A 26,219-nucleotide genomic window follows, 5' to 3' on the forward strand; every position below is an offset into this window, starting at 1 on the left:
TTTCCCTGAGGCAGAAAAGCAGTGATTCTCAATCAGCTGCCTGACGCAGTGGATGAGCTGAAAAGGACTGTGGCTTGGAGATCATAAACACGTAAAAGAAAAAGACAAAATGGTCCAAAGCTATCCTGCCCTTCCTTCCTGTTAGTGTTTGTGATGGACAAGACAGAGTGTTGAGCGCCAGAGGGAAAAGGCTTCTTCTTGGCCAAGGTTTTGGTTAACAGGAAGCATCACTGATAACAAAGCAGTAAAATGCCCAAACTGGGGAAAAAGGACTGAGATGGCAGCATCTGCTTAAATCAGTCTAGACATTAAGCCATGTAGCTGTGTTGGGTGGCCTTGAAAGCTGCAGTTTAGCCCAAGATTGCACCTGGACAGAAAGTCTACTAGAGGGCTGGTGGCAAAACACAGCTTCAAGGAAAATGGCTCTGCCCACACGCTCTCAGTTCAGCCCCTGCACCTCCTCACTCACTTTCAGTGCCCATGGTGTACAGGGGCACAGGCATTGCTTTATTATCACCCCTTGAGACATGGTGACCAAGGTTATGAGGAGGTGGCTGAAACCTGTAAGCAGAAACCTGTTTGCTGCTAAGTCAGGGATCAGTGTTGCAGAAGAAAGAAGCTCCTTTCAAGGACCACAGCTGCCATCTTAGATTAAAAACACAGAGCCCAAATAGTGATGCAGCTGTTGAAAAGCAAGATAAGATAAGACAAAAATTTTAAAAATACTTCTAATAATCGGAGCTCACAATGCCAGAAGAGTCCTTGCACAGGCAGTAAACCCAATGGTCTTATCTGCTCAAAGGTCTTTCTACCTTCAAAAATAGAGCTTTGTAGCACAACTCTTTCATTTCATATCCATTTAATTTCAGAGTATTTCTCACTCTGTAAAACCAGCTACATACTTGTCAGACCAGACTTTCTGGTGAGGTCCTCAGTACCACCTACTGCAACTGGCTGAAAGAAGATAGACAAGCACATTTTGATTTAAAGAGTTTAGGGTTTCTAAATCCTAAGTGTCCTGTTTTAATTCAGCAGCCAGTGCTGCTGCTTTGTTTCTGCCTCTTTAGCTGATAGGTGCTGTAATGGGAAAGGGCAGGTATTAACAACTGGCAATCAGTATTTCTGCGATTCGGTGCTCAGAGTGAATGTTTCACTGTAAGCACCAGTGGAGAGGAGGAGACGACTGGGTGACTGCAGTGAGCGTTCATTACCTGAGGAGTAGTTGTTCCTGCCTGTGGCAAGGACTGGACTCCACAAATTGATGTGCTTGTTCATGGACCACGTGCAGGGCTGATCTCCAAAGTCCAGAAATGTTGGGGTGCTATTACATATATACAGCCAGGAAAACTGCTCTTGGAAGTTTTCACAGGACATCCTACAGAGAAGGAGAAAATCTCACCTTTCAGTTTGAGACACCGACCGGTACGTTCACCCCCCATGTCTTTAAAAGGGGATTACAGAGAGCACTGCAGGCTGTAGCTGAGCTTGCTGATACCTTGCAGAAGAGGACAGCTCTCAATACATTTGGGCTGCCATAACTGCACCTAAAGCCCCAGGGAAATTACAGGGCATGTTCAGCAGTACCTAGGTGGTACCCTGCTATCTCCAGCACATCTCTGCCACTGCACCTTGCTTTGTCCCTCTGCAGCGTCCTGCCCCGCACTCATTCTTTGCTCAAGCCTGCAGTGTCTATCTCACACCAGGCTGCTGTTACCCTGCTTTCCTCAGAGCCTCATGGGGCAAGTGTGCACTTTTTGAATAATAATAGGTCTTCTAAAGGATGGCTCACATATGGCTAAACTAGATCTGAGAGTAATCAGAGGCAGTGGAAAACCACAAGCACCTGCAGAGCAGTCAAGTGCACAAGCTTTATGACCTGCTCAGCCACATGTCCCCTCCAAGCACCAGCCAGTCCAAGGTTCAAGATAAGCACTTTATGGGGAAGGGCAGTGTAACAAAATGATTAGGTCTCAGGGAGCTGTATTTTTACTTCTCTCACTTATAATTTTTTTCACCAGCTTGTTACTTAATCTTGGCCAGCTCCATTTCTTCAGGTCTTGTTTCCTCTGAAACCATGGGGTCAGGACAACCTCCAATTTGCTGTTTGCACACAGCTAACACAGGGTGCCTTGAGCCATCCCTAAGAGCAGAGAACTGCCTAAATGACTCTTTTTTCATAACGAATGTGAACAGAAAACGTGGTAGACAGAAGGATCAATAGGGAAATACCAGAATTCTCCATCATTCTTATTTCTGAGGAGGGCTTCTCTGAATTTAGGCTCAACATGGTCCCACTGAGGAGAGCTGCAAACAGGAAAAAATCAACAAGCAGATGTGAGGCACAATTTTCCATCTCTCTAGCCAGCCCATTCCTCTAACCAGCCCGTCAAGTCATGAAGGATCAGGAGGGGTGAGCAAACTGCATGCTGGGAACAGGACTGGGCTCAATACCTTCATAGCCAAGGCCAGTAAACAGAGCTCTGTGCTTTTGCTGTGCCTGAGATGCCTACCCTGGGATGGGGAATTGTGCCTCTCTCCTCCAAGCCCCAGTCCCCTGTCCCCATGCTGGAGAGGTTAGTGAGGTACCAAGGCATAGCACTCTGAAATGCTGATACTACATTGACATGTAGAGAGCACATTAGCCAGCCAAATGTGTTGTTTCCAAGCAGCATGTTTATAATTAAGTGATAATTGTACTTTCTGCAGAGTGTAAGACAAATAAACAGAGCATGAATCAATAATTTATTGATTTATGCAGCTTACCTGTGAATGCACTCTACTGACATTTCAATTACAGTTAGGATTATAGTTCACCGTTCCAAAAAATGGGAGGATGCTGTCTGAACAGATAGCTATTATCCCAGCCTTAAACATGTCTGCACCACCCGCCAGCCCATCCAGATGCAACACACTAGCCTGATTTTTCTCAGCAGAGAAGTTATGAGTGTTCCTAGCAACAGGGAGAGGTTGGATGCTATTAAATCACATAAGAGTGACACCTGAACATCTCTCTAGTCAGGAAAATACTGATGCAATTCCACCAGGAAAACTAACATCTATTTATTTCAAAAACACTGTTGCAGTCTTCCTCTGTATCATTCCTTTCCTTAGGAAAGAGAAGTTAGCTTATGCACACAGCAGCAGAGTGGTCCTTGCATCTCCAAAGCTGCACGCAGGATCCAAAAGATCAGTTCAAGCCATCCAGTGGCATTTTGCCTTTGCAATAGCCAAGGACCCTTTTTGTCTCTCTGTGTTCAACACTGCATAGAAATGCTGCCCTACTCTCATGGGCTCTGCTAACCATCCTCTTTCCAGATTCAGACTCAAGGGAGGGGAAGAAGGAGCAGGAAGGTGGATGCATGATTGCTGCAGGGAAATTCAATAGAAGCAACCAGCCAGTGTCTAGGGGCATGGCCAGAGCTTAGTCCACGTAATAACAACTCTTTCATCTGTGAGTTATCTGGAATTACCCAGTGGGAAAAATGTAGACATAGACAAAAAAGGATACCTGAGCTAGGCCTAGTGAGGAGCACATATAAAACCAATGCTGCATTAGTTTTCCCTGGACTGAATTTCTGTGGGTGGTTGCTTTGCAGATGGAAACAATGCTTATAATGAATTGATTTAGAAATGTCTGCTTCATTATAATGGGTGCAAGGCAGAGGTCCTTTACGATAAGCCTATAAAAGAGTGATTCTCCTTATGAGATTAAAGCTTTAAGACCATACTCATCACTCCAGGGCCCCTTCCACTCCCCATGGCCCCATGGATTCCAGATCCTGATGATATGTTTCCAGCCTTTCTTGTAGCGTATCTGTAAAGAGGAAAGAAAAATAAACTCTGTCACAGCTTTTCATGATTGTGATATTCAGTGAAGAGATGAGTAATAAAGTGGATCTTCTTCTATACCTTGGAGGCCTGGTTTAACTTCTGATCTTATTTGACCGCAACTAAAAATCAGTGCCTTTTGCTACATTGTAAAGGAATGACATAGGGGAGAAAACTGTGGCCATTTTGCTTTCCCAAGTACAGTGAATAGCTGACACAGACAGAAGCAGCAGCATTCCTGCCACACCGCATGACTTCAACGGCCTTGGGAAAGTCCAGTGCCTAATCCTGCACATCTGATGCTGTGAGTCAGCAAAGGCAGAGACTTCAAGGAACCAGGCCACCAGACTGCCTGGACTGAATGTCAATAGTCAGCACGGAGAGATGATGATAAACAGAATCTGTGTCTCCAGATCTACAGTATTGTGGTTCTTAACAGCTGGAGCTTTGGTGCTTTTCTCCTCTTGCTGTCACTGCTTTAAGCCAGAAGCAACTCACTTTCACCAGTGAAGCTGAAATGGTGGAAACGGAAAGGAGAAGCAAACCTTTTGGTTTCTGACTCTCCTTATGCACACAGGCAGTGTTGGAAACAAATGCTATGGCAGTCTCTTCCCAGGCAAAGGCCCAGCCCCTGGCCAGCCTCAAATAATTTCCCCACAGGACACCCCCCTGCATGCCTTGGCACTCCTGTAAGGTGGGGCAAAGACCGTTTCTCCTCTCTGCACACATCATGAGCAGAAGGAAGCTGAAACAGCCTGCTTCCTCTCCATCAGGATTTGGGATCCTTCCACTCCTGTCTTGGGGAGAGCCAGCTGGGACCTTCTCTGGAGCCTGGCAGCACCCATTCTTCCATTTCGGAGCCTCTTGGCTACAAGCAAGCGTCCTCCAAGCAGCAGCTCACTGACTATGATGATGGCACCAAACATGCCACGGCATGAGGGGCTATAAACCAAAGCCAGGCTCATACGGGAAACCATTAAAGAGAGGGGAGAAGGGAGAAAATAGCTTAGGGAAAACAACGTCCCCTTTCCAAAGTACTTTACATTCCTAGATGAAAATGTGTTGTACCTGTCTTGCTTGAGAGCATAGCCATTGTTTGGTTTCCTTCTTGGCCTTGCTCACTGTTAACACTCCCTGTGTGCACTACAGCTTACTGGGGTAAGCCACGTTCTGACTTCCTGTTGTAAAAAATCCTTCATTTCTTTTGATCTGTGTGATAAATTGGTCCTGTTTTCAGATCAGCAATATTAATATCTAGCCAGGAGAAGTTCTGCATGAGTAGAACAGCTTTAAAAGATGGAGAAATGCTGTTCTTAAACCAGCAAGTTATTTACTTGTCACACGGTGATTTTTAGCAGGTTGTGACTGAGCCAAACAAATGTCAATTTGCATCATATGACAAATCCCAGAATTACAGCCAGTGCTTCTATTCTGATTTGAAACAGAAAAGTGAATTTTTTAAGAGTCAGCATTGAATGAGAATCCCCAGAAATGCTGTATTTGCTGTTGTGTCCCAAAACAAAAGTGAATTTAAGTTGCATTTTTTCATTAGAAAAAAAATTATAGGGTTCAGATATCCTCCCTCTTCCCATTGTGCCAGAATCCTTCCATCTCTTGGAATCTGAACTATGTGTTTTTAACAGTCCCTCCTAAGCGTGAAGCTAATTAAAATTACTCTGAATGGAACAGCAGTGTGACTGCCCCATAGTGGATCACCAGTACAAGATCACCAGGCAGGAACAGGTCCTTGATCTTACCTTCACAGCTCCTGTGACAGTGTAGGCATGACCCTGCACAATCCCATTCCTCAGCTCTATGTTCCTCCCCAGCTGCAGAAGGGAGAAAGCACAGCTTTTAGCTCTCTGCCACACTGCAAATGCATGGCCATCAACTCCCAAAACTATCATTTGGTATAGCAGAAAGAGAGACTTGGTTTTGACTACAGCAGTATCTCAGATATAGTGGCTCCAGAGGAACGTGACTGCTGTTCCCACTGCAGCCTTCTGTAGCCCAGTAAATTTAACAAAACTACAGGTCTTCACGTATTTGCAAGTTCTTCAATGGTCCAGAGCTGCTGCAACTGCACAGTGACCTGGACTGGGTCACTGGGAGGATTAGAGCCCCAGAATTTCCCTGCCACCCACAGCCCAGTGTCAGCCACCTGAGCTGAGGGGCTAGTCCTTGGCTTGTTTGCAACAGCTGAGCTTTGTGTCCTGATGAATCAGGCACTACAGAAGCAATGCCACACACTTTGCAGTCTTCCATTACGTGCTGTAAGGGAAGCCTTGGCAGCTTTTTAGCAAGATACCTGCTGAGCATCACAAAGCCTTTTGCGACTTCCCAGCATTAATATCAGTAGCCTGCAAATCACAATGTGATGACAGCATTCTCTCACAGAAGAAAGGTGCATTTTGGCCTTGCTAGAATCAATCAAAAAGCTATGAGGCCAAAATCAGCCCTGCTGCAAGAGGATACCACTGTTGCAGTGGAATTAGCCAGGAGAGAAGCCACAGACCCCTCTCTGACAGTCCAATCTATCTACATCTACCCAAAAGCCTTTACATTACTTACTGCACAACCATATCTACTTTCTGCTCCCAAGATCTCTCCAGGCATCCATAAGCTGTAACTATTACACGGAGTGATTATAGACTTCCTTTTTCACTCCAAAGAGTTACCTTTATGCAAACACAGTAAACCAAGAAAGGCATGATCCTGGCCCTGTGACTCACCTGGCCTGAGGTGCTACACCCCATCAGACACTTCGATTTGTCAGCTGCTTTCAGTATCTCCTCCAGATCAGAAGGGGGATCCTTCAATGAAAACTGCACTTGGACTCCACCTGTGAGGTCTACTAAAGCATCAGAAAGGTAGCCTCCATGCAAGTTCTGGTAGGAGCCCCGTAACCTGGGAGGGGAAAAAAAGTTAATTTGTCCTTACACTGTGTTTTAATAAACAATGTACAGTGATGGTTTCCAAAATGGACGTGTGCATTGAGGCGGTGAGCCTGGGGTGTGTAGACATTGGGACAAGGTCATGAAAAGAAACTTGACTGAAATACATGGCCAGACACAACACACGCCCTGTGGAATGAGTGAGGCAGAGGGACTTTTTCCTATGTGTTCACTCACATCTGAGGCAGCTGTCTACAGTAATTTACAGACAGTGGAAAATAATAAGGTGCATCTCATGCCAGTGCAGACATTTTAGGGAGATGAGCTGCATCTCATCTTGAAGTATCCAGTTTCCTTCTTCTGAACAGGCAGGGTGACAAGTTCAAATGGATGTTTCGGCTCAAATGGAGCTGAACTGTCAGTTTTCTACATCATACTTTGCCATGACTCTTCACAAAACTGGCCAGTATCCTTTTGCAAATGAGAAATAGGAAGAAGAGAGAGGAGAAAGTATTTGCCCATGCTTCCAAGGCAAGACAGAAACATGTTTTCAGCACTGTTCCCAATTCACTCTGCTAGAGTGCAATAATAGGATAATAATTTAATATTGCCAACACAGTCCTTGTTGTTTTTATCATGTGCTTTTTATTGAGACAGCAAATAAGCTGGAACATGCCATACTTAGAGCAGGTAGAGTATGCTGTTAAACCCCAACATACACACTGTATTTAATGAATGTAATCAAATGAAGTCTGCTGCTAATTGTATTTTGAAGGGTTGTCCTTGTCCTACGCTGATGAAAAGAATTTGTCATGGGCACTGGGGAAAAACTTCTCAAATGGGAATCTCATAAACAGCATCGCTTGCAACTTTAATTTAATAGAATTTTGGTTTGCTTTGTAATTAAAATCTTATGCAGCAAATTGATACTGAATCCTGAGTCAACTTTTCTGAGATGTCTCAGGGCAAAATGCATCCTATTTCTGAGTCGCTCAGATGCTGCTTTAACATTTGCTTATTCCTGACCAAATCTGCCAAAATAATTAGCTCTTTTCTTCAGCTCCTCCTTACAGCATTGCAAATGTTACACCAGCTTGATGCAGGGCATGTGCACCAAGTTCCAGCCCTTCATACTACTCCTAGCACAGGAATTTCTCTTCAGTGCATTTAATAATGGGCAGTGTTACAACACTAAGGGACCACACTGTGATCCCTTCACTCCTCAGAGGATTTTTAAAAAATATTATCTTTTTATTAATCATTATTAAGCCTGCAGCACCCTGGGGACCTCAGCCAAGAGTCAGAGCTCTCTGTGTGAAGTGAGAGCTGACCAGAGACTCACAGGAGTGCATGTGTTGTGCCTGGGCATGTTCTTCACGCTTCCTGTCATTGCCTGCTCCAAATATCTGCGTGATCTCTGATAAGTGATTGTAAACAGAGGTAATCCCTGCTTAGAGTCTGCAGTTTTAAACAGAGGAAAATATGGAAAGGAAAACAGAAGGAAAGAAGTTGGCTTAAAGTAAGGAGATGCCCAGCCCCATTTGCGTCACCAGACATTGCCCTGTTCATGTTACTTCTCAGGCATTAACTTCCCAAACTTGGACCACGTACATTTAGGTCTTCAGCCTGAGACCAAAATCTCCAGGTTATATTGGCCCTGTTTTTGCATGCAGCCACAGTTCCTTTCATAAGCGCAGCACAACGTACACAGCTGTTAGCCTGAATTCCTCCCCATGTGCTTTGCGTAAAGCAGAGGGTGAAACCCCTCGTAGAAAGCATTCAGCACTGGGCAGAAGAAGAGACCAGGTATATTTACTTGGCATATGCTTTTTCCAGCAAGGATGGCCAGAATTCATTTGATGTTCGAGGGTATACAGACAGGTATCTTCCATTTAGGAATGGCAGCCGGTCATCTATCACTACATCCACCCAGTCTCCATATTGCCAGAACTGGAAATAAAAAAAAAAAAAAAAAAGAAAAAAACCAGAAGAGAGAGAAAAGAATGAGCCTCTTTTAAGAGCTAATATTCATGCCAAGCAACAGCCTCCTGAAATAGCACAGGAATTAATCTAAAGCATGGATATGTGCAAGTTCTCTCCTGAACTGCTTCAGGCTAATGGTCCACATTGTTAAACAAGCTACCAAGTGGCTGGATTTCCCAGTGGCAGGGGAAGTCATTTGGGAATATAAATAGTCCTGCAATCAGTGGGAGGAAAGATTCAACATGGGAAATATGCTAATATTATTGGGCGACAGCAAGCATTCAAGATGATAAAGAACAATCACACAGATGGTTCAGTGAGCCGCACTCCTCAGCTGCACTTGGATTTTCCCCTGCAGCACAGCTCCTGGCCAGAGAGCCTCTGTCAAGATCCAGCCTCTAGATTTTCTTTCCTTTGTGTTTCAATTAAGACTCTGACGTGCTGTCATGGACAGGGACAGTGTAGTGACTAAAGACTGTTTTGTGGTGTTATCCATCTCCTTGATAGATGAGGAGGACACAGGCGGTCTCTCCAGCATGTGGACAGAGCAGGTGTTTCTCCAGCTGATCCAGCTGATGAAACCTTTCAAGGGAGAAGATAGGGAAAGGGATCTGTGAGGATGAACTAAAGGAGCTATTTCCAGAGTCATTAGCAGATTAATGTAGCTTAGCATGATTCACAATTGTAAGAGGCCAAGCTCTTATTTGCAGTAATGCTAAGGACTCCAGTGGAAGTATGCCAGCAATAGATTTAGTCTAGCATGATTTTATTTCAACAAGTTTGGTCAATGAAAAACTCCAAAATGAGCTGTTCTGTTAGAAAAGCACAAGACCAGATCTGCCCAGCAGCAAAGCAGCTTACAGTCTGCTAAGCTGAGAGCAGGTTTGATCCTACTTACGTTCTGCCTCACCCCAGCCTCTCACTTCCTATGTTAGTGGTGGCAGGAGGTGACAGGGTTGGACTCTCCAAACTGAGCTCCAGGAGGGGTTTGAACCTTCTGCTTGACTTTGGCAGGATGGGGTTGGAGGAAAAGCCTGCCACTGGCAGTCCTCTGCCCAAAAGAGAGACAGGCAAAAGGACAGTCCGAAAGGAGGTCAACACCTGGCAGCAGGTCTGTATGGATAAAAAGTGTGACAACCAGCCACACCTCCCCATGGTGCTTCATGTGCAAACACAACCCATAAACAAGGAGAACAATACAGAACTGGCTGTGGGGATTAATGCAGTCCAAACCCACTGAGTGACATTTTTCCAAACGCCAAGTTCGTTGGCCATCTTTGATAGGGAGCTCAAGCTTGGAGGCTTTCTGAACACAGCACTGTATTTTTCTTCAGCTGGATAAAGAGAGCTGCTTTGTCCTGACTGCTGCAGACTTTCAGGTCGTGGTCTCATCTGAGCTCAGAAGGACAGGAAAAGCCACAATGGGAATGAGAAACCTCATGGAAAGTCCTAGGATGCTCTAGGAGTGCAAGAGTGGTACAGGAGAAGCCATTCTCCCCCATATGCATTCAGAGAGGGCCAATGCCCTCGCTTTTTGCCTTGAGAGTCTGGCTTCATTAAATCTCTTTACACCCTCAAGATTTAAAGTACTGCAGCTGGGAATGTGACAGTAAATGAAACAAAGAATCCCTATTTAGGCCGGCTGCAAAGAGGGAAGTTCTTCACTTCCACTTTTGTGGTAAGCCTTTTAAATCAGGACTTTATTTTCCTGGGCTTAGAAGAGGAGGAAAAAGAAATGGACAGTTGCAAGATGACAACAACATGCCTAGGGTGCTGCTGGTCAGAGGGGGAATACTGTGTCATTATTTTGCCTCGTTTTTTCCCTCCCTTGACAGGGATCTTAGAGAAATCCAGTTCTGGAAGTGAGCAAGGCGAAAATCCCATGCCTTTCAACCATTCTCTTTTGCATGGTGTTAAAAGGCACCTTTTGGATGTGTCCTGAAACTGAGGTCTTAACTGCTTATGGCCTTTAAAGATTTCATCAGTTTATTCCTGAGAGCAGGGACATTAATACTCAGGGCAGATTGCCCCTGTTTTGAGTAGATGCACTGTGCCATAAGCCCCTGTACTCCCTGCAGAATATTTCTGGTTTTTTCCCAGGCTGAGCTGCTGCTGCTCACTGTCACAATGCGTGGCACAGCCTGCCTCACAGGCATCAGAGTTTCTGTGGCAGAGAAAGTGATTCCTATGCAAACACGGGACTAACTTAATTCCTGGTGAAAGAACGTCATTGTAATTATTCCCTAGATAAAAACGTCACCCATCTTAACTACAGCTGATAAAGTGATTAACACCCTTAACTCTTGCAGACGAACAGCCAGCGTTGTGTAGGAAGGCTGGAGCAGTCCTTTGTATTCCTGAGAGGCAACATGCTCCAGACCCAAAAAGGTGAAAAAAAGTTATAAGCTAAAATTTTTATATTAGCATATGATATGCCTTGTTTGCGATTCTTCACTGAACTGAGGACTGGTGGCTTAGCCTGTGGATGGCAGTAAAATATCTTTGATGGAATAATTGAAAGGCATTGCCGAGCAGCATTTCCATTCCGAGTAGCTTTCTCAGGGGTTTATTGCTCAAGGAAAGCCAGAAACAGTTGCATTGATTTGCAGATGAGATGACAGGGAAACGTTTTCAAATACTGTAAGGTATTTATACTGCTTAAGATTTAAGGATTGCTCCTAACTAATCTTTTCAAAGCTCTCATGAAAGACAATCTAGCTTGCATCCTTTTAATGTGTTTTAAGCGGACTGGTGTCCCTTCAGCTGGTTTATCTCATACAGTGCACCTCTGCATGCTGGAAACGGGCCAAGACAGAAACATCTGGTATTCCAAGAAGCAAAGGAACAGAGCAAAATTTAGACTGCCCACGAGATAATCCTCCTGGTGCTGCTCCACGAGAGCTCCAGGAGGTCAAAGAAGTCTCACTGCCAGAGCTCTTCACTTGGTACTGAACTGTGTATAACAAAATAGATTTGTGAAAAAAGGGGGATGATGAATGGCCGAGTATGTACCGATTCTCGCTACATCCAGTTCAGCTTCTGGAGCTTAATGGTACTGCAAGTGTTTCTAATCCCACAAGATATTTGGTCGACTCAGATACAAGCAAGCAGGGCCTGCCAGTTACTATCCCAGTTACCCTCCTGGGAGATCCAGAGAATTTCAAGAGTTGGTAGAAAGTAAGATTTACTAAAAAGCCTTGCTCCTCTCTCCTAAACAAATCTCTTTTCAAAATACCAAAAGTCTTTCCTCTGATCTGTCTCCATGGATTTGTAATTTCAATCCATTTCCATGATCTAAAAGGGTAAGGTGAAGTATGTGGGGAAACAGAAAATAAGTCCAAATAGACAAAGAATACAGGTGTGTTGACAGCCATAACAAACTGTCCAAATCAAAGCAGACACCAGAATGCCATCTAAAAGATATATGTACACAAATCCATCTGAACAGCTGGTATCTGTACCTCTGGAGTCGTACCTTTCAGAAAAGGGCTTCAAATTCCCTGAAGTGTGATTGCACCACCTGGAGCGCAAGGAATCATTAGAAAAGTTGGGATTTTCTGCAAAATTCTAAACTGGGAGTCAGCACTGAAGAACCAAAACATTCAAGGATGTCGAGATCTGGGACTGCAGTTTGCACCTGTATACCATCCAACCAGCCAAGCCTGAGCAGTACCAACACAGCAGAGAATACATACCCGGAAATGAAAAATCCCAGCATAATTGTCCTGGAATCCTTGGTCCCTTGGTAAAACATTTTCCAAAAATTGCTTCTGCTGTGTCAGGGAGCCCAGGGCAGCCAGCATCCAGCAGCAACCTCAAATGAGGGAAGAATCCAGTGTATTCAGTCAGTTACTCACTGCTGTGGACCTTAACTAACTCTTTAGGAGAGTGGACTGCAACATCCAAGACATCTAAGAACCAGCTTGTTAAAAGAAACCAGCATTCTTCTGTCTCCCTTCTCTCCCCCAAAATGCTGAAACACTACCCAGTCTTCACCAGCAATGCCCCCTGGGAACGCTGATGCCACCCAGCCATCCTTTTCCACTTTTATGCTCCTCCTATCTTTTGTGGTCATGTTGAGACTTGCAGTCTAGAACATTGTTCAGGAAATCTTCAGACCTCTCAGTGGGGTGAGAGACGGGAAGACATTTCTTTCTATATGGGAGCAGAGCTGCTCCCAAAGACAAACATGGTTATGGACTAGGAGAAAAAGATGGAACCAATACAGGGTGCAGACACATGTCTGGGTAAGTATCAGAGAAGATGGACAGAAATATCCATAGAAAAGAAAACACTGAGAGTCACCAGATGGAGACAGGATGAAAATAAAATTCAGTGTTACACATGTTGGAGCGCCTACTTGCCCCAGAACTGTGTTTGACCCTTGTACTTGAAGCATCTGCCTGATCTCAGTTGGACCTCCCTTTCTATGCTTGTCCTTATATACATAGAGGGCAGGTGCTGTATATAAGTAACAGGGATTAAACCTGCTGCACTTGGGAATCCTATTAAATATCTGCAATAAGTTGTGTGTGAACTTGTGTGAGTTTGGATTAACTTGCACTAATTGTTTACTGCAGCTACCATGGTCCACGTCTTCCCAGCAAGCACGCAGAACATAGCAAAGCAATGACAGGTTATTGCTTTGTGCCAATCTTTTCCAAAACAGGAATATGACCTTACCTATTTCTCCTTGCATGATATCAAATCTGCTAACTCCATCCAGGACCAAATAAGGATTTCTCTGAAGTTCCTGGAAGAAAGAAAATGCAAAGAGCAGTGTGAGTACCCATCCTTTGCCAGCAGTGTGTTCCTGCTTGAAGACCTTTGAAAACCTTTGTGTTCCCTTGAAGACCTTTGCTTGCCTACCTTTTCTACTGCTGAAAACTATTTCTCTTGAGCCCTGATGATTTGTTGCCTGCCACCAGCAAAACAAGAGGACATACTCAGGCATCTCTTCTTTAATCTGCTCAGCTGTTCCTAGGGATGGGGACTTGTGGCTGGGTGCTCACTGAATTTTCATTTGCATTTCTTAATGCTACCAACACCTTTCAGAGAGGGCTCTGAGCCTGCCTGCGAAATCATGCAGTTTCCTGGGGGACAGTAGGGCAGAGACACAGAGGTTTCCAAGCAAAGTGGAGCAGGGTCTCTACCTCAGCTCAGCACCGGGTCTGGGAATGTTTTACTCTCTAAGCCTTTTGTGTTTCCATGCAGGCTTAACACAGATCAGCCTGGGCTGTTTTTCATCACTTCTGGTGAGGAAGCTATAGAAAGAGGGCTTAATCTCTGGCTGCAAAATCCCACAGGCCTGGCTGACTTATTTTTAATTCAGGGAGAATTTTCCTTGCATTCCTTGAGAGTCTTGCTTGGGCAGTGAAGGGGAAACACTTCAGAGTTTGGCCTTGCACACAGAAACGTGAACCATTCTCCCACCTGTGTCTGCTATTGGTCTGGGATATCTGAGTACTCAGGTAGCAATGGCCTGAGCATCCCCTGTGAGTAACCCTTGGCACACCCCAACTGGGTAAGGCTCTGTTTTGAAAGAGCAATCAGCCTTAAACAGGAAAGTCACAGTGCACCTAAGAAAATTAAGAGGTAAAAAGGAGAAAAAGCATCTGAGTAAAAAAAATAATACAGCAGCTCTTCCTTAAGCAGGGCCTGGCATTTCTTCTCCCCAATTGATTTGACATGCTGCACAAAAATGAGACCAGCGCACAACGTGACTCGTGACTCGCACGGTTGCGAGAGCTCAGCGTTAGCAAACAGTCAGTTTGCTGAAATGGCTTCACGGTGATCAAACCCCTCTAAGAAGTTTACCTGCCAGGACAAGATGCAACACAACATTACTGCTCCAGGCTGGCGGACAGATCATGCTCCCACAGCACCGCTGACACTGAGGAAAGCAGCCTGGGCACACATCCTCCTTGACAGATGCTTTCACACAGCCATCCACACCTATCCCGGGACTTCTGGGATTTGCAATAAGAGATTTACCCATAGCATGGGAGCAGACCTAAGAAGTTGTGGCCACCAGCAGCAGTGGTTGGTCACCATACAGTGAAGCAGCAGCTCTCAGCCCTTCTCCCTTCCCCTCTACAACTGTTCCAGCTTTATCTTCTCCCTGCCTCTATTTCCCTGACAGCAGTTTGCCTCCCTCACCTGGATGAATTCAAAACCTCCCACAAGCAGGAAAGAGTAACCTGCATGACAAAGCTCTGAACTTGGCCTGTGCCCTTGTGTGTGTCTGACTTGCCAATAGTCATCCCAGAAAACCAACAGCATAAAGGAATGGGTATTTTTGTCCCCCCACAATTTCTGAGGCTGCTGAATTCTTAGTTGCCCCGGGCAGGGTGGCTGGGCTCTGATGGATGTGCTACAGTGCATAGCTGCCATGGGGGTATCACCATATAGAAACATGAGCCTGAAACTAATGGGAAGGCAGCTGTGTCTCTTATGGGATCCCTGAGAAAAGGGCTGATGCTCTGCTCTGTGCCAGGACAATTAAGCTCTTAAGTGCATCATGGATCCTGCTAGCCTGTTACAGAGACAGGCTGAAAAGTCAGCCCATTAGATGCCTCAGCAGATATCCTATTGCCCACCAAGATGTTCAGCTCCCCAGTAAGCAAACGGGGGTGAGTTGAGTCATTAAGCAGGTTCCTTGCTGAGAGAAACCAATAATTTTGTCTAAAACCAGAAAAGACGTGATCTGAAGTCAGCCCCAACCAACATGCCATGACTGTGCATACACACGATTTTGTGGCTACCAGAGAGAACAAAAGCTGAAGTCAAACACTCCCACTGTAATCCCCACTCACAACACACTAAGCCCTGCTTCCAGTGGGGTGTACGCCCCACAGACTTAGGGGGCAATAAGTGGAAAGTGACATGGAGCGTGTGACTAGCCATGGAAAAGGGGCCACTCAGCAACTGTCCCTCTGCAGAAACCACACAGCAAATGCAAGGTGAATTCCCACTGAGCTGACACCAGTGCCGCTGGCTGAAATGGCAGCAGTCCTCCTTGCTGCGTGCACTTGCGGTTAGAAACGGTGGGACAGGTTTTAACAAGAAGTTTGTGCTTCTGAGTGCAGCCACCTCTCTGCGTGCTTGAGGAAAAGAGGCAGCATGGGCACGCTTCAAAAGGATGCAGTGCACAGAGCACGAGCTCTTTGTGCAGCATTGGGTGTGAGCCAAGGAAAGGCAGGGGACAAACAGAAGCTGAAGCAAAGGCAGGAGGGGGCCAGTGGTGGGGAACTGCAAGACCAGATACTCAGAAGAGCTCTGGAAGAACGTGACTCCTGAAGTCAGTGGTGGAATGGCTGTTCCCTTGAAGGATGCCGTGTGAAGCCTGAACTCGCGCACTGGGTTTCTGAAAGAGCTTAGAGAGGACATAATTGTGGTGGATGAAGTGCTTTGGAAATCTGGGCCTTCTCAACCAGAAGGAAAGGAAGTCTCTAATTAGCTCCTCTTCCTTCAAAGGCAAGAATACAGCAGTCATAAAACACCAGAAACTACCATTTATTATTGCAAAACACAGTTATACCCATAGTTACCACTACACAAAATGTGTAAGCCACATTGTTTGCTAGTGCTTAAATTGCATGACAAATAGAGAAACTACAGATTTAACTATAAGTCTGTCCAGAAGCAGTGCCCTGTTTCACTGAGAAATTATGATGAGGCGTTGTGGCATTTTCCTCAAGACTTTTCAGTTTTAGCTGGAGGGGGAAAGAAGAGGGAGCCTAAGGATGCACGTGGTCCCTTCTCAGTGTATCTACGAGTCCAGCAGTGAAGGCAACCATATGGGCTGCAAGTCAAGCGCTCTGCCTGAACTCATCCCCCCAGGACAAAGCTATCATCACTTGCTTTCCCTGGCCCACTGAAGACTTCATTACATATTCAAAATAAAAGAGAAGTTCAAGTTCAAACCAGTTCATTCTCTAGAGAATGGTCTTACCACAGAAGTACTGCTTATCCAAAGGCCAAGATGGGAAATTAATTTGAGAGGTGGAAGGAGAGCGCCCTGTACATGCATTTGTCTCTAAATTTCTTTTTATAATTGCTCAGCACTTTTATGGAAGAGCAAGCCCCCAGAAGAAGCTGAGGGTGAGTAGTATAGATGTAGCCATATGCAGACGTATGTAAAGAACCTAGTCAGACATTTTTGCGCAAAATTGGAAGCCTGAGGTGGGAGTTCATGGACAGTGTAAGCCAGCCTGACTGCAGGCTGCTGCTCAGTACGGTGGTCTGGCCATGGCCGCTTTTCCTCAGATTTCCCTGCTGACCCAGCATGATCCTGAATGCAGGCACAAGGCCACTGAGGGTTAAGAGGCAGGCGATGACTCTTTCCAGAGCTGCCTCCCAATCAGTTCACCTTAACCCTACAGTAAAATCCCAGCCCCGCTTCTGTTCCTGCCACAGCACCACATCTTTCCCTTTGGCTGTACTTGCGTTCCTCCCTCCCGCTCCAGCTTCACCTTCCTGACACATCCCGCCATCGTGAGCCACAGTGCTCCCTGTTCAACACACACCAATTAAGAAAAATAAAAAGGTGGCTATTGATTGAAAGCTAAACTCTGCTCTCAGCTGGACAAACCTTAATTCAGCATCACTGCTGTGCCTGTAATGGTGTTGCTCTGGATTAAGAAGCAAATGTGGTGTTGCAGTTACCTGGGCTGAGGGCATTGCCTAGCAGTGTGCTGAGGAGGGTCAGGCACACCACTGGTCATACATCCCCTAACCACAGGAGACCTCCACGGAATAGCTAACACAGAAACAAGCCAGTTGGAGTAACGAGGTAGGGCAGAACAAAGGATGAGCTCCGCTGGGTCACACCGAAGGTCTGCCTGTTGCAATGACTTATCTCCGACAGCTTGGAGAGGGAGCAGGACAACTGAGCAAGCCGAAACTAATGCTCCTCCTGCATACATCCTCCCACTCCCCATCATTTGGGGGCTAAAGGACTTCCCAGGCTGGAGGCTCTATCCACAGTTTTTGTTTATTAGACCTCATGGGAATCAGGAATCTGTTTCCTTGAATCTGCCTAATGTTTTTTTTTTTTTTTTTTAAACTCATATTCTGCTTTTCTTTGACATTTTGACAGGAAAAAAACAGGCTACTCTCAAGGGGTTTGCTTGCACCACCAGAACTCAATTCCCTGCTTTACGGCAGAATAGCTTAATTCCTAATTGCCTGTTTTCAACACAAGTGCCTCAGTTGCTTAAAAAAACCACTCCTTTGTTCCAGCTCTCTCTCTCGCAATGGAGGAATGAGGGCCTCAGACGCTGCACAGGTGGGGAGCCCACAAGTAAAATCATGCTGGTGTCCAACAGCCAGCAGAAACAGAAACCAGCTCAGGTTTTACCTTTAACTGTTTGCTTTGTGTAGCTCTGTGCTAAAAAACAATGACAACTGCAAACAAAGGAGGTAAACATAAAGGAGGTAAACAAGGGAGGTAGCCCTGTCTGCCCTGAGCCTTTGAGAGACAGTTTCCTTAGAGATCTTGAAACCTCCCACTCAGACCGTTCAGTAGAAGCTAAAGTTTTGAAAGTGGCACAGTGTTATTAACTATTCCCCTGTGGCCACCGCAGTCATATAATCCTGCTAGCTGACTCCCCAGCCTGGGAAACAGGGAAGCGGGTGAGTCAACAGACCAACATAGGAGCGCTGCTTTCCCCTCAATCTGAGACGCGTGCATTCCCCCCCGCAACCAGCCCTTTCCAAAGGAAACAGAGCCCATACTACACAAATAAACGCTTCTCATCTGAAACCTGTGCAGAAAGACAGATGTAATAAATGGTGACGCAATGCAGCTTCCGCAGCCCAAAGATATGAACTCTGAAGTGGAGGTCAGATGCAATCAGCTGAGTAGGCAACGGCTGAGACAATGGCAGCCTAGGAATGCTGCTCCCATTCAATTACACTGATTGCACATGCACACTCAAAAATAAGGTGAATTGATTTTGGTTTTCATCAAGGAGAAATACTGAACAAGATCCAAGGGCCTTGTGGCCTTTGGGATATACTGAAGCTGTGAACTCCACCACGAACAGCTGGCGGGTGGCTTTGGCTCATGCCAGAGAACGGCCCCGCAGTGACAGACCTGCAGGCGGTGCAGGACAGCACTACCCCTCATCACCGCACATTTCTCATAACTTGCCTGATTAAAGCAGCTCGTGTGACAATCCACATTTCTTTTTTCTCTCTCTCTTTTTTTTTTTTTTTTTTTGGTATGTTTTTCTTCATTTGTCCCCTGTGCTATTAGAGCTAAATTTTTAGGTTAACTTCAAACTGCTGTCGGATTTCTTGCCTGAATAAAAACTGTCTTTTTCTCCCCTCCAGCTGCAGACAGGCCAAGGCTGATGCAGTAGGAACTCCAGCTCAGCTTATCTGTCTGGAAAGATCCTAACTTCAAAATGATTTTTTTTAAAGGGCCTATTTTCATTTAGGCAGTTCCTGAGTTCAGAATTCCTTAATGTTGATGTTACTTCCTGGAAATCTCTGGGAATTAAATAAAATGCCAATAAACAAATACCAATCACTAAAAGCAGTGTAAAATCATTATAGGCACTCTGTTGCTGAAAGAAGGTTACATTTGCTTTGGGAAGGGACGGAGGAAGAGAGGGAGCAACCCCTTTTGCAAAATTACTGAATCAAATGACGAATCACTTTTTCCAGCAAACAAGCATCAACTCGAAGCATATCATTTTCCCCAATGCTTTTTAGATGCTAGGTACAATAGCACAGTTCCCTGAGTCTCTGCTAAGGGAACAAGGTATATCCCTTGCTCAAGTTCACACTAAAGCAGCCTCTTTCTGTGGCTTCTAGCCAAGAACTTCATTTAGACTCTGCTTTTCCCTTCCCCTGACAAATACCCAAGGAGTCCATGCCCTGATGCTACGAATAGACTGTGATGATGCAGAGGAAACCCAAGTTGGCTATTTCAGACGGTCCTTTCACCATGCACCCTCCTACAAGTCCCATCAGGGGCACTCAGGGATTTCTCTCATGCTGACCCTCAAACCTCCATTGGCCACCTTGCAGCTTTTCCCTCTCTTCTGGTTGCCCCCACCACAAGTCACAGCCTATGTTAAACAGGGCACAGATCCTCCTACACCAGCTCTTGCTCAGCAATCGCTCACACTATAAGGTAGCTACAGGGGCCCCAAGAGATGAAGGGTGAGCAGCTGCAGGAGCAGTAGTCTGTGACCTTGAAGACTCTTTAGAAAAACCTTCAGCAGCTTCACCCTCTGCACGTTTTAGCTTTATAAAGCATAAGTGCTGAAGATCCGGGACTGTCCTTAAGGATGTTTATAACAGGCACCATATCAAGCACCATGTTGGGCTATTCGTGGTTCAGGGCCAAGGCACTGCTGCATACGTGGTAATCTCTCTCCCCTCACACATACCATGTTTGAAAATATAACCAATGTTAGCAAAAATAAAGCACTCAGAATTCAGTGCCACCCCAATTCACAACACCTGGATCACCCTAATTCAGGGTTTTTTTGCATCTGTATAGTATTATGCATTATGATCAGAACAGAGTGAAAACTTTAGCTAAAACATTAATTTATTAAAAACATGTATTCAGCAACAGCAAATCATTTTGTGACTTCCTCTGTTCCACTCAATTGCTTGTGTGAAGGAAAAGCACCAAACAATGAAAGAATGTGTTCTGAACATTTTTTAAAGGAGCATCTCAGTTTTTAAAATCTGACATAACTCTTCAAGGAGAATTTCCCTTTGAATGGTCTTTAGAAAAGCCCAGCTATAGAAAATCCTTTGTTCAGTCTAAAATAGAACTCTCTTCCACTTCCCCAAACTGTGGGTGAACCAAAAGACCAGTTAATTGCAGAGCTCCTGCTGTATCTGATACCTTCAGCCCCACCTCTACTAACGCTTGAAGTACCACATGCAACATCGCTGTTACCAATGGCACACGTTTAAATGGACGTAGACTGAGGGCCTGGGGATGAAAACACAGCCTGAAGCAGTTCCCATCTGATGGGAAACTGCAACTACTGCAGAGTTAGGAAAAGCGACATTTCAAATGTTGCCTTGGTGCTCCTGATCCACCTCCCCCTTCAGGGACTCTCATATTAAATCATCTCACTTTACAAGTCAAAATAAGTTGTTTCTGACTGTCACCACTGACTATTGCTGTCTGAAAAATCAAGCTGTTTTCTCTCTACTTTATACATTACCCCCAGATATGAAGACTCCAAACTCTGAATGTAATTGGCAATTCTCTTGACAATGTACAAGGTAAAACAGAAGCAGCATGTTCCTCAGCTGCTCAATTGGATCTGGAACAATGACAGCAGTTATAATTGCTATCTACCACTTAAATAACCAGATATTATATGACTCAGAAAATGGAGGCTAACAGATTATTAGGACCAAGATGCCAGTTTTGTCACAGGTACATTTCCAGCTAAATTTTTTTAATGTCAGAGGAAGCTAATGGTGGAGGCTGAGACATAGATTAAATTCACCATGCTCGGTCAGCAGGATGCAACTACACCCGCTCTCTGGGAGACGTATTCAGGTAAGAAAGTCTCCCTTGGGGAAATTATAGGTATCTATCTCTTTGCCGAGTAGTTTAGGTAGATTAAACACCTGGCATCATGTATCCTTACAGTTAGCATTGCAATGACCTAAGAACAAAGAGTTTATGAACATTTCTGCATGGGTGAAAGGTGTCCAACTGAAAAGCTTCAGGAATGGGGCACTTTGACTCCTAACACTGCAGCCTTCCCTCTCCCTCCCTGGGGCCAACTCCCAGAGGCAACTGGATGCAGCACTGGCCTTTCAGGACATTTGAAATGCAAATACAGTTTTATTTACTTCCTGATCCTTGGCTCAAAACATCTGCAGCTCTATAAATGAAAAGCAACCACTTCTATTTAGCAACTTCTTCTGCCCCTGCTTCATTCTGCCAGGAGGCAAAGACCACGCTTTGATGTCACCATGACACAGCATGGGTGTTGTGGTGATGTTTGAGAACTTCTGGCTGGGCTCCCAAGCAGTTGGCACCATTGCCCTTCATCTTGCATCTTGCCTAGCAGCAGATTCTCATTCCTGACCTGGCTGGTCAGGAAATGGCTACAGGTGGAAATTTTGGTCAAATCAAGAAAAAAAACTTTAAAATGGAGCCTTCTTCAGCACTGACATCCTGGTTTTCTGTTCCAGATGAGCCAGTTGAGTTGGTAGTCTCAACTTTTGTCCCTTGAGTATGTTGTAGAAGAGCAGCTGGTGACGCTGCCTTAACCTCTATAATAGAAGAAAAGGATTTTCAATGTTCACATTGTGAACCCTGGGCCATGAGTATACAGTTTAATTTTTCAGAGGAGAGCTTTGGCGAAGTCAATGACTTTTCATCCCACTCCTTCCTGAAAAAACTCTGGAAAATTGCTGGATGCGATTGGTTTCAGTCAATGTCATGGGGTGATGCTGGAAACTGTGTAGTGATTGCTGAAAAAAATCTTCAAAAGGGAAATGCTGGGAAGAAGAGGACATCTGCAAAATTTTGAAACTGATTCCATGAAAACTTTCATTCATCAGCTTAATCTTCATGGATTCAGCAAAATGGAAGGGAATTCTCCAACACCTGCCTCACCTGACAAACTTCAAGCACTAGCAGCAGCAGGTTCTGCTTTTAGCAAGGTACTTCAGTCCCTTTGCACATGAAATAACTCTCAGGATATTTGAGTAGGATAGGTGTTCATCCCACACTGCAGTGCCTCAAAATTAGTGGTATTTGGGTTTCTAAGTCAGTTTGTATGCTTTTGAAATCCTACACTTCTCTGCTGCTCCCAAACGGCAAAAACGCCAGGGTGGTTAGTACTTAACAGAACTGTATCATAACATTTTATTCCAGTTTATTCATCTTTAAAATGCCCCTGAGAGTGCTTTCTAATATCCATGTTTGTCTTTTATGAGTCTAATGCTTAGTTATCATATCTTTGTCTTTCTCAGTCTGGAAATAGTGGCAACTAACTCCTCTCCTTTGCATTTTTTAGTTACTCTTCTACTGTAACTCCTATTTCAAGAGAGATTATCCCCACATGCTACAAACCTGTAAGCAGAGTGCTGGTGTAAAAAACACAGCACCAGCTGCATTCTCACTGGACCCAGATTTGAAGAAAGGCTGCCTGAGGAGAAGCCCAGATGTTCAGCCAGCAGTAGGAGCTGCTTCTGCAGAGGAGAATATCCCTTCTTAGCAACTGCACAGAGGACACCCAGACATCTGCACCCAGCACCTCCACACCTACCAACCCATGTGTTAAAGCATCAACACAGATTGGAAGTGCCTGTACCTCTGCACACACAATTTCTCTGACACTTTCAGGCCCTGCTGCAGCACCGGGTAGCGAGAAGTTCAAGCCTCAGGCCCCATCCCTATCACCACAACACTGCAGCCACAGCCCTGTTGGTGTCCAGGCTGCAGCTTCTGCTCCATCTGATACTTCAACTACATCACATTCCTTTCACAGCAGGGCTGGGGCTTCCCACCTTTCCATTCGAGCATCCACATTTAGCAGCTATGCAGGCTCCCTGGGCTAGCCTGCTTCCCTTCTGTGAGCCATAGCTTTCAACGTCCATGCTAGCAGTAGCCTCTGCTGCTGCTATGCTAAGGCCACCTCCCAGTCAAGCTCCAGCATACCCTCATTGCCCTACTTGCATCTGCCATCCAAATAAATCTTTTCTAGTTGTCTTGTCCTGTCTCTACAATCTCACAGTTACTGTCTCTACACCCTGAGGGGTTGCCTGCAGGGAGATGAACTGGTTTGCTCCAGCCCAGGGAAGCCAAAGGCCCCAGGCACTAGCAGTGCACTCAGCAAAACCTAGCAAAAGGGCAGCACGTGGCAAACCCAGTAGCTGCACCAGCAGCAAATGGTACACAGCAGTGCTATACAGCACAGTCTGACCATGGAAAGATTCCCTGAATTAGGTCCTAGGATAAAAGAGCTGAGTATGTGATTCCACCTCCCAGTTTAAACATCCATATGCCAGATGATGACAACTGCCTATTAAACTGCAACTGGGAATCAGCAGACAAACTTCATTTCATGCCTTGTCCCAATTACTTTAAAATAGGTATTGCTGAGTCAGTGGCTTGGATTACAGAAATCAGAGATTTTTAATAGAATTTGACAGCTTTTCAGATTTGCACGAAGTCCTCTAGAAGCAGATCAAAGTGGGAACACTAGTTCTAGTGAGGTTCACAGGTGGAAACAAACTTCCTACAAAAATGCACCCAATGAAATCATTAATGCTACGGAGGTTATCTATCTTCCCTCCACACATCCCACAGCCAGGATCCCTCCTTGCAGTGCTGCGCTCCTAGTGTTCCCCTGGGTGTCTATTTCCCTGCTCAGCACAGATCTCCTTCCCCAAGGCAAAGGCCTTTAGCCTCTGGCGATCAGTGCTCCCATTCAGCAGCAGGGCTATGAAACATCCCAGCTGGCGTCACTCACAGTTGGCCTCTTCCATTGTATTTGCCACAGCTTATCCTCTGAGAGCAGGTTGGGACCAATGGAGCTGACGTGAGCAGGGAAGGTGGCATCCTCAAAAAGCAGTTCTTGGCTCAGACACAAGGCTCGCAGGCGGTCGAAGTCCTGGTTATTAAATTTCTTCAGGTTATGGAGGCTTCCCGTTGCTCCTGTTGTTTGCCAGCCCTGCTCCAACGTCAGAGCAGAGCCAGGGGCGAGCATTGTGCCCTTTCCTGTGAAGGAGAGACAGGGACTGTCGTTAGTTCCCCAATCCAAAGTGGTGCCTTAGGAGTGTGTGGGAAAGCAAACACCTCCCACCCTGCCCCAAGAGGATTGTGGAGCAGCAGCTTGCAGAGCTGAGGGCAGTCACAGTGACAAAATCCTTATTAGCTGGAAATGCCTGGGGAAAGAGTAGTCGTCAGATCCCAACTGGTTTATCTTAAACCAGTGCTGTCACTGCTACAAATTCAATTCTGAGTCTTCCCTGAGGACAGAGAGCAAAGCTGTTAGCAAGCCGCTGTGTTAGCATTGAGGTACATCTGCAACATAAGTGAGCGTAGGGCATGGAGCAGGGGCTGCAGACACAGGGGAGGAGGGAGGTGGTGTGAGCAGGGAGGCTGCTCAGGGGCACCCACGACTCTTCTGGCCATGGATCACACCTGTGCCCAGGACATTTTTCAAGTTAGTTATTTCATTTCCACAAGTGAGCGCTTGACAGTCACTCCCTGTGATACCTAAAGAAGGCAGGTAACTTGCCTTTCCTTGGGACCTGCTCCAAAGACCCCTGATAGATTAGGGGGTAGCTTCCTACCAGCTTACACAGACGCTCCACCAGACTCCCTAAAGCTACAGTGCTGAGATGGGACCAAGCTGCAACATCCAGACCTGGATCCCACCTGCACTACTTGCTCACACGAGAGCGCACCAAGGTCTGGGGTTTTTGAACTCAGTAGTTCATTTGGAGGCCAGTGTTTAAACAGACCTGAAATGTAGATTGATATTTAAACTGGGCAGTCATTGCGTGGCATCCGTAGCTGTTCCAGTCTGGAGCATGTTCAAACCCCTCTTTGTGAGTGTGTCTAAAGGAAAGGGGCAATTCACTTAGGAAAAGTGAACACCTGCTAATATATTTGCTGGCACAGCTAGGGAAGGATGCAGGAGATAAAATCTCCTGTTGTGAAAAATCTCCTGTTGTACTCAAAGAGCACAGCAGGACTCGCGCCCTCAAAAATCTACTTTTGTTCCAAAGGGAGGCAGTGCATCGTCCATGGAGGTGCTGGACTGTGGGGTGGGAGGGCTTCTGGGACACGAGTAGAAGGGCACAGGAAGGCAGAAAACTTGCATGTTTGGCACCAGAGCTTTAAAAGAGCAATTTGTTCTGTCTAACCAGAGTAGGGGCTTTCAGGTGCACTATCCAGAGCCACATGGATGTACAGAGAGACAAACACGTGTGCATCATCTCCTGGGGATCTTCCTTCAGCTAAAAACCTCTGTTGTGGAGTTCCGAGTTCAGAGAAGTAGCAGGAAGGCTGTTTAGCCTGCCTGGCCTCCTGGTTCCTCCAGCACCCTTTGTCATGCAAAATTACATGTTGGTGGGTCAAAATATAACTTGAGATCTATACCAACTTTCACCCTTCATTTGCACTTGCCCTCACAAAACCAAAACTTTAACTGTCCTGAGCTATAATTCCCCTTTTGTCCCTCTCCTTATGAAAAGAGAAGCCCCTGGTGAAGCCCTGCGTTAGCAGACTTTTAAGGTCAGGAAGGATCACTGTGATCACCTCCTCTGGCTTCTTGCATGATGTGCCACTGCACTTGATCCAGTGATTCCTGCCCCTAGCTCCTGGCTTCCACTTAAGATGTACCCTCTCATAAATTAGCACTGGAAAATCCACCACGTGCCCCGGGCAAGCCACTCCTATAGTTAATTAACTTCACTGTGCTAATTGCTAGCCTGAAGTCACTTAGTTTCAGTTTCAAGCCACCAGATGTCACCACCATTTTTTTTAAAGTATGTGAA

At 45.6% G+C, this 26,219-nt stretch overlaps 1 protein-coding gene across 1 annotated transcript in view; it reads right to left on the reverse strand.

Moving 5' to 3' along the window:
* CAPN13 (calpain 13) overlaps positions 1 to 26,219 on the reverse strand; it is a gene marked incomplete at both ends in the record, with an annotated part of 50,880 nt that overhangs the window by 19,207 nt on the left and 5,454 nt on the right. Inside the window, 9 exons of the mRNA XM_082306737.1 lie at positions 1,212 to 1,375; positions 2,230 to 2,304; positions 3,729 to 3,814; positions 5,586 to 5,657; positions 6,561 to 6,735; positions 8,539 to 8,672; positions 12,401 to 12,519; positions 13,389 to 13,458; positions 24,185 to 24,432. Of these exons, the coding sequence (XP_082162863.1) occupies positions 1,212 to 1,375; positions 2,230 to 2,304; positions 3,729 to 3,814; positions 5,586 to 5,657; positions 6,561 to 6,735; positions 8,539 to 8,672; positions 12,401 to 12,519; positions 13,389 to 13,458; positions 24,185 to 24,432 (1,143 nt within the window). The remainder of the gene's footprint in view (positions 1 to 1,211; positions 1,376 to 2,229; positions 2,305 to 3,728; positions 3,815 to 5,585; positions 5,658 to 6,560; positions 6,736 to 8,538; positions 8,673 to 12,400; positions 12,520 to 13,388; positions 13,459 to 24,184; positions 24,433 to 26,219) is intronic.

The sequence above is a fragment of the Platalea leucorodia genome (assembly GCF_965183815.1).
Source record: "Platalea leucorodia genome assembly, chromosome: 3".
Lineage (NCBI taxonomy): Eukaryota > Metazoa > Chordata > Aves > Pelecaniformes > Threskiornithidae > Platalea > Platalea leucorodia.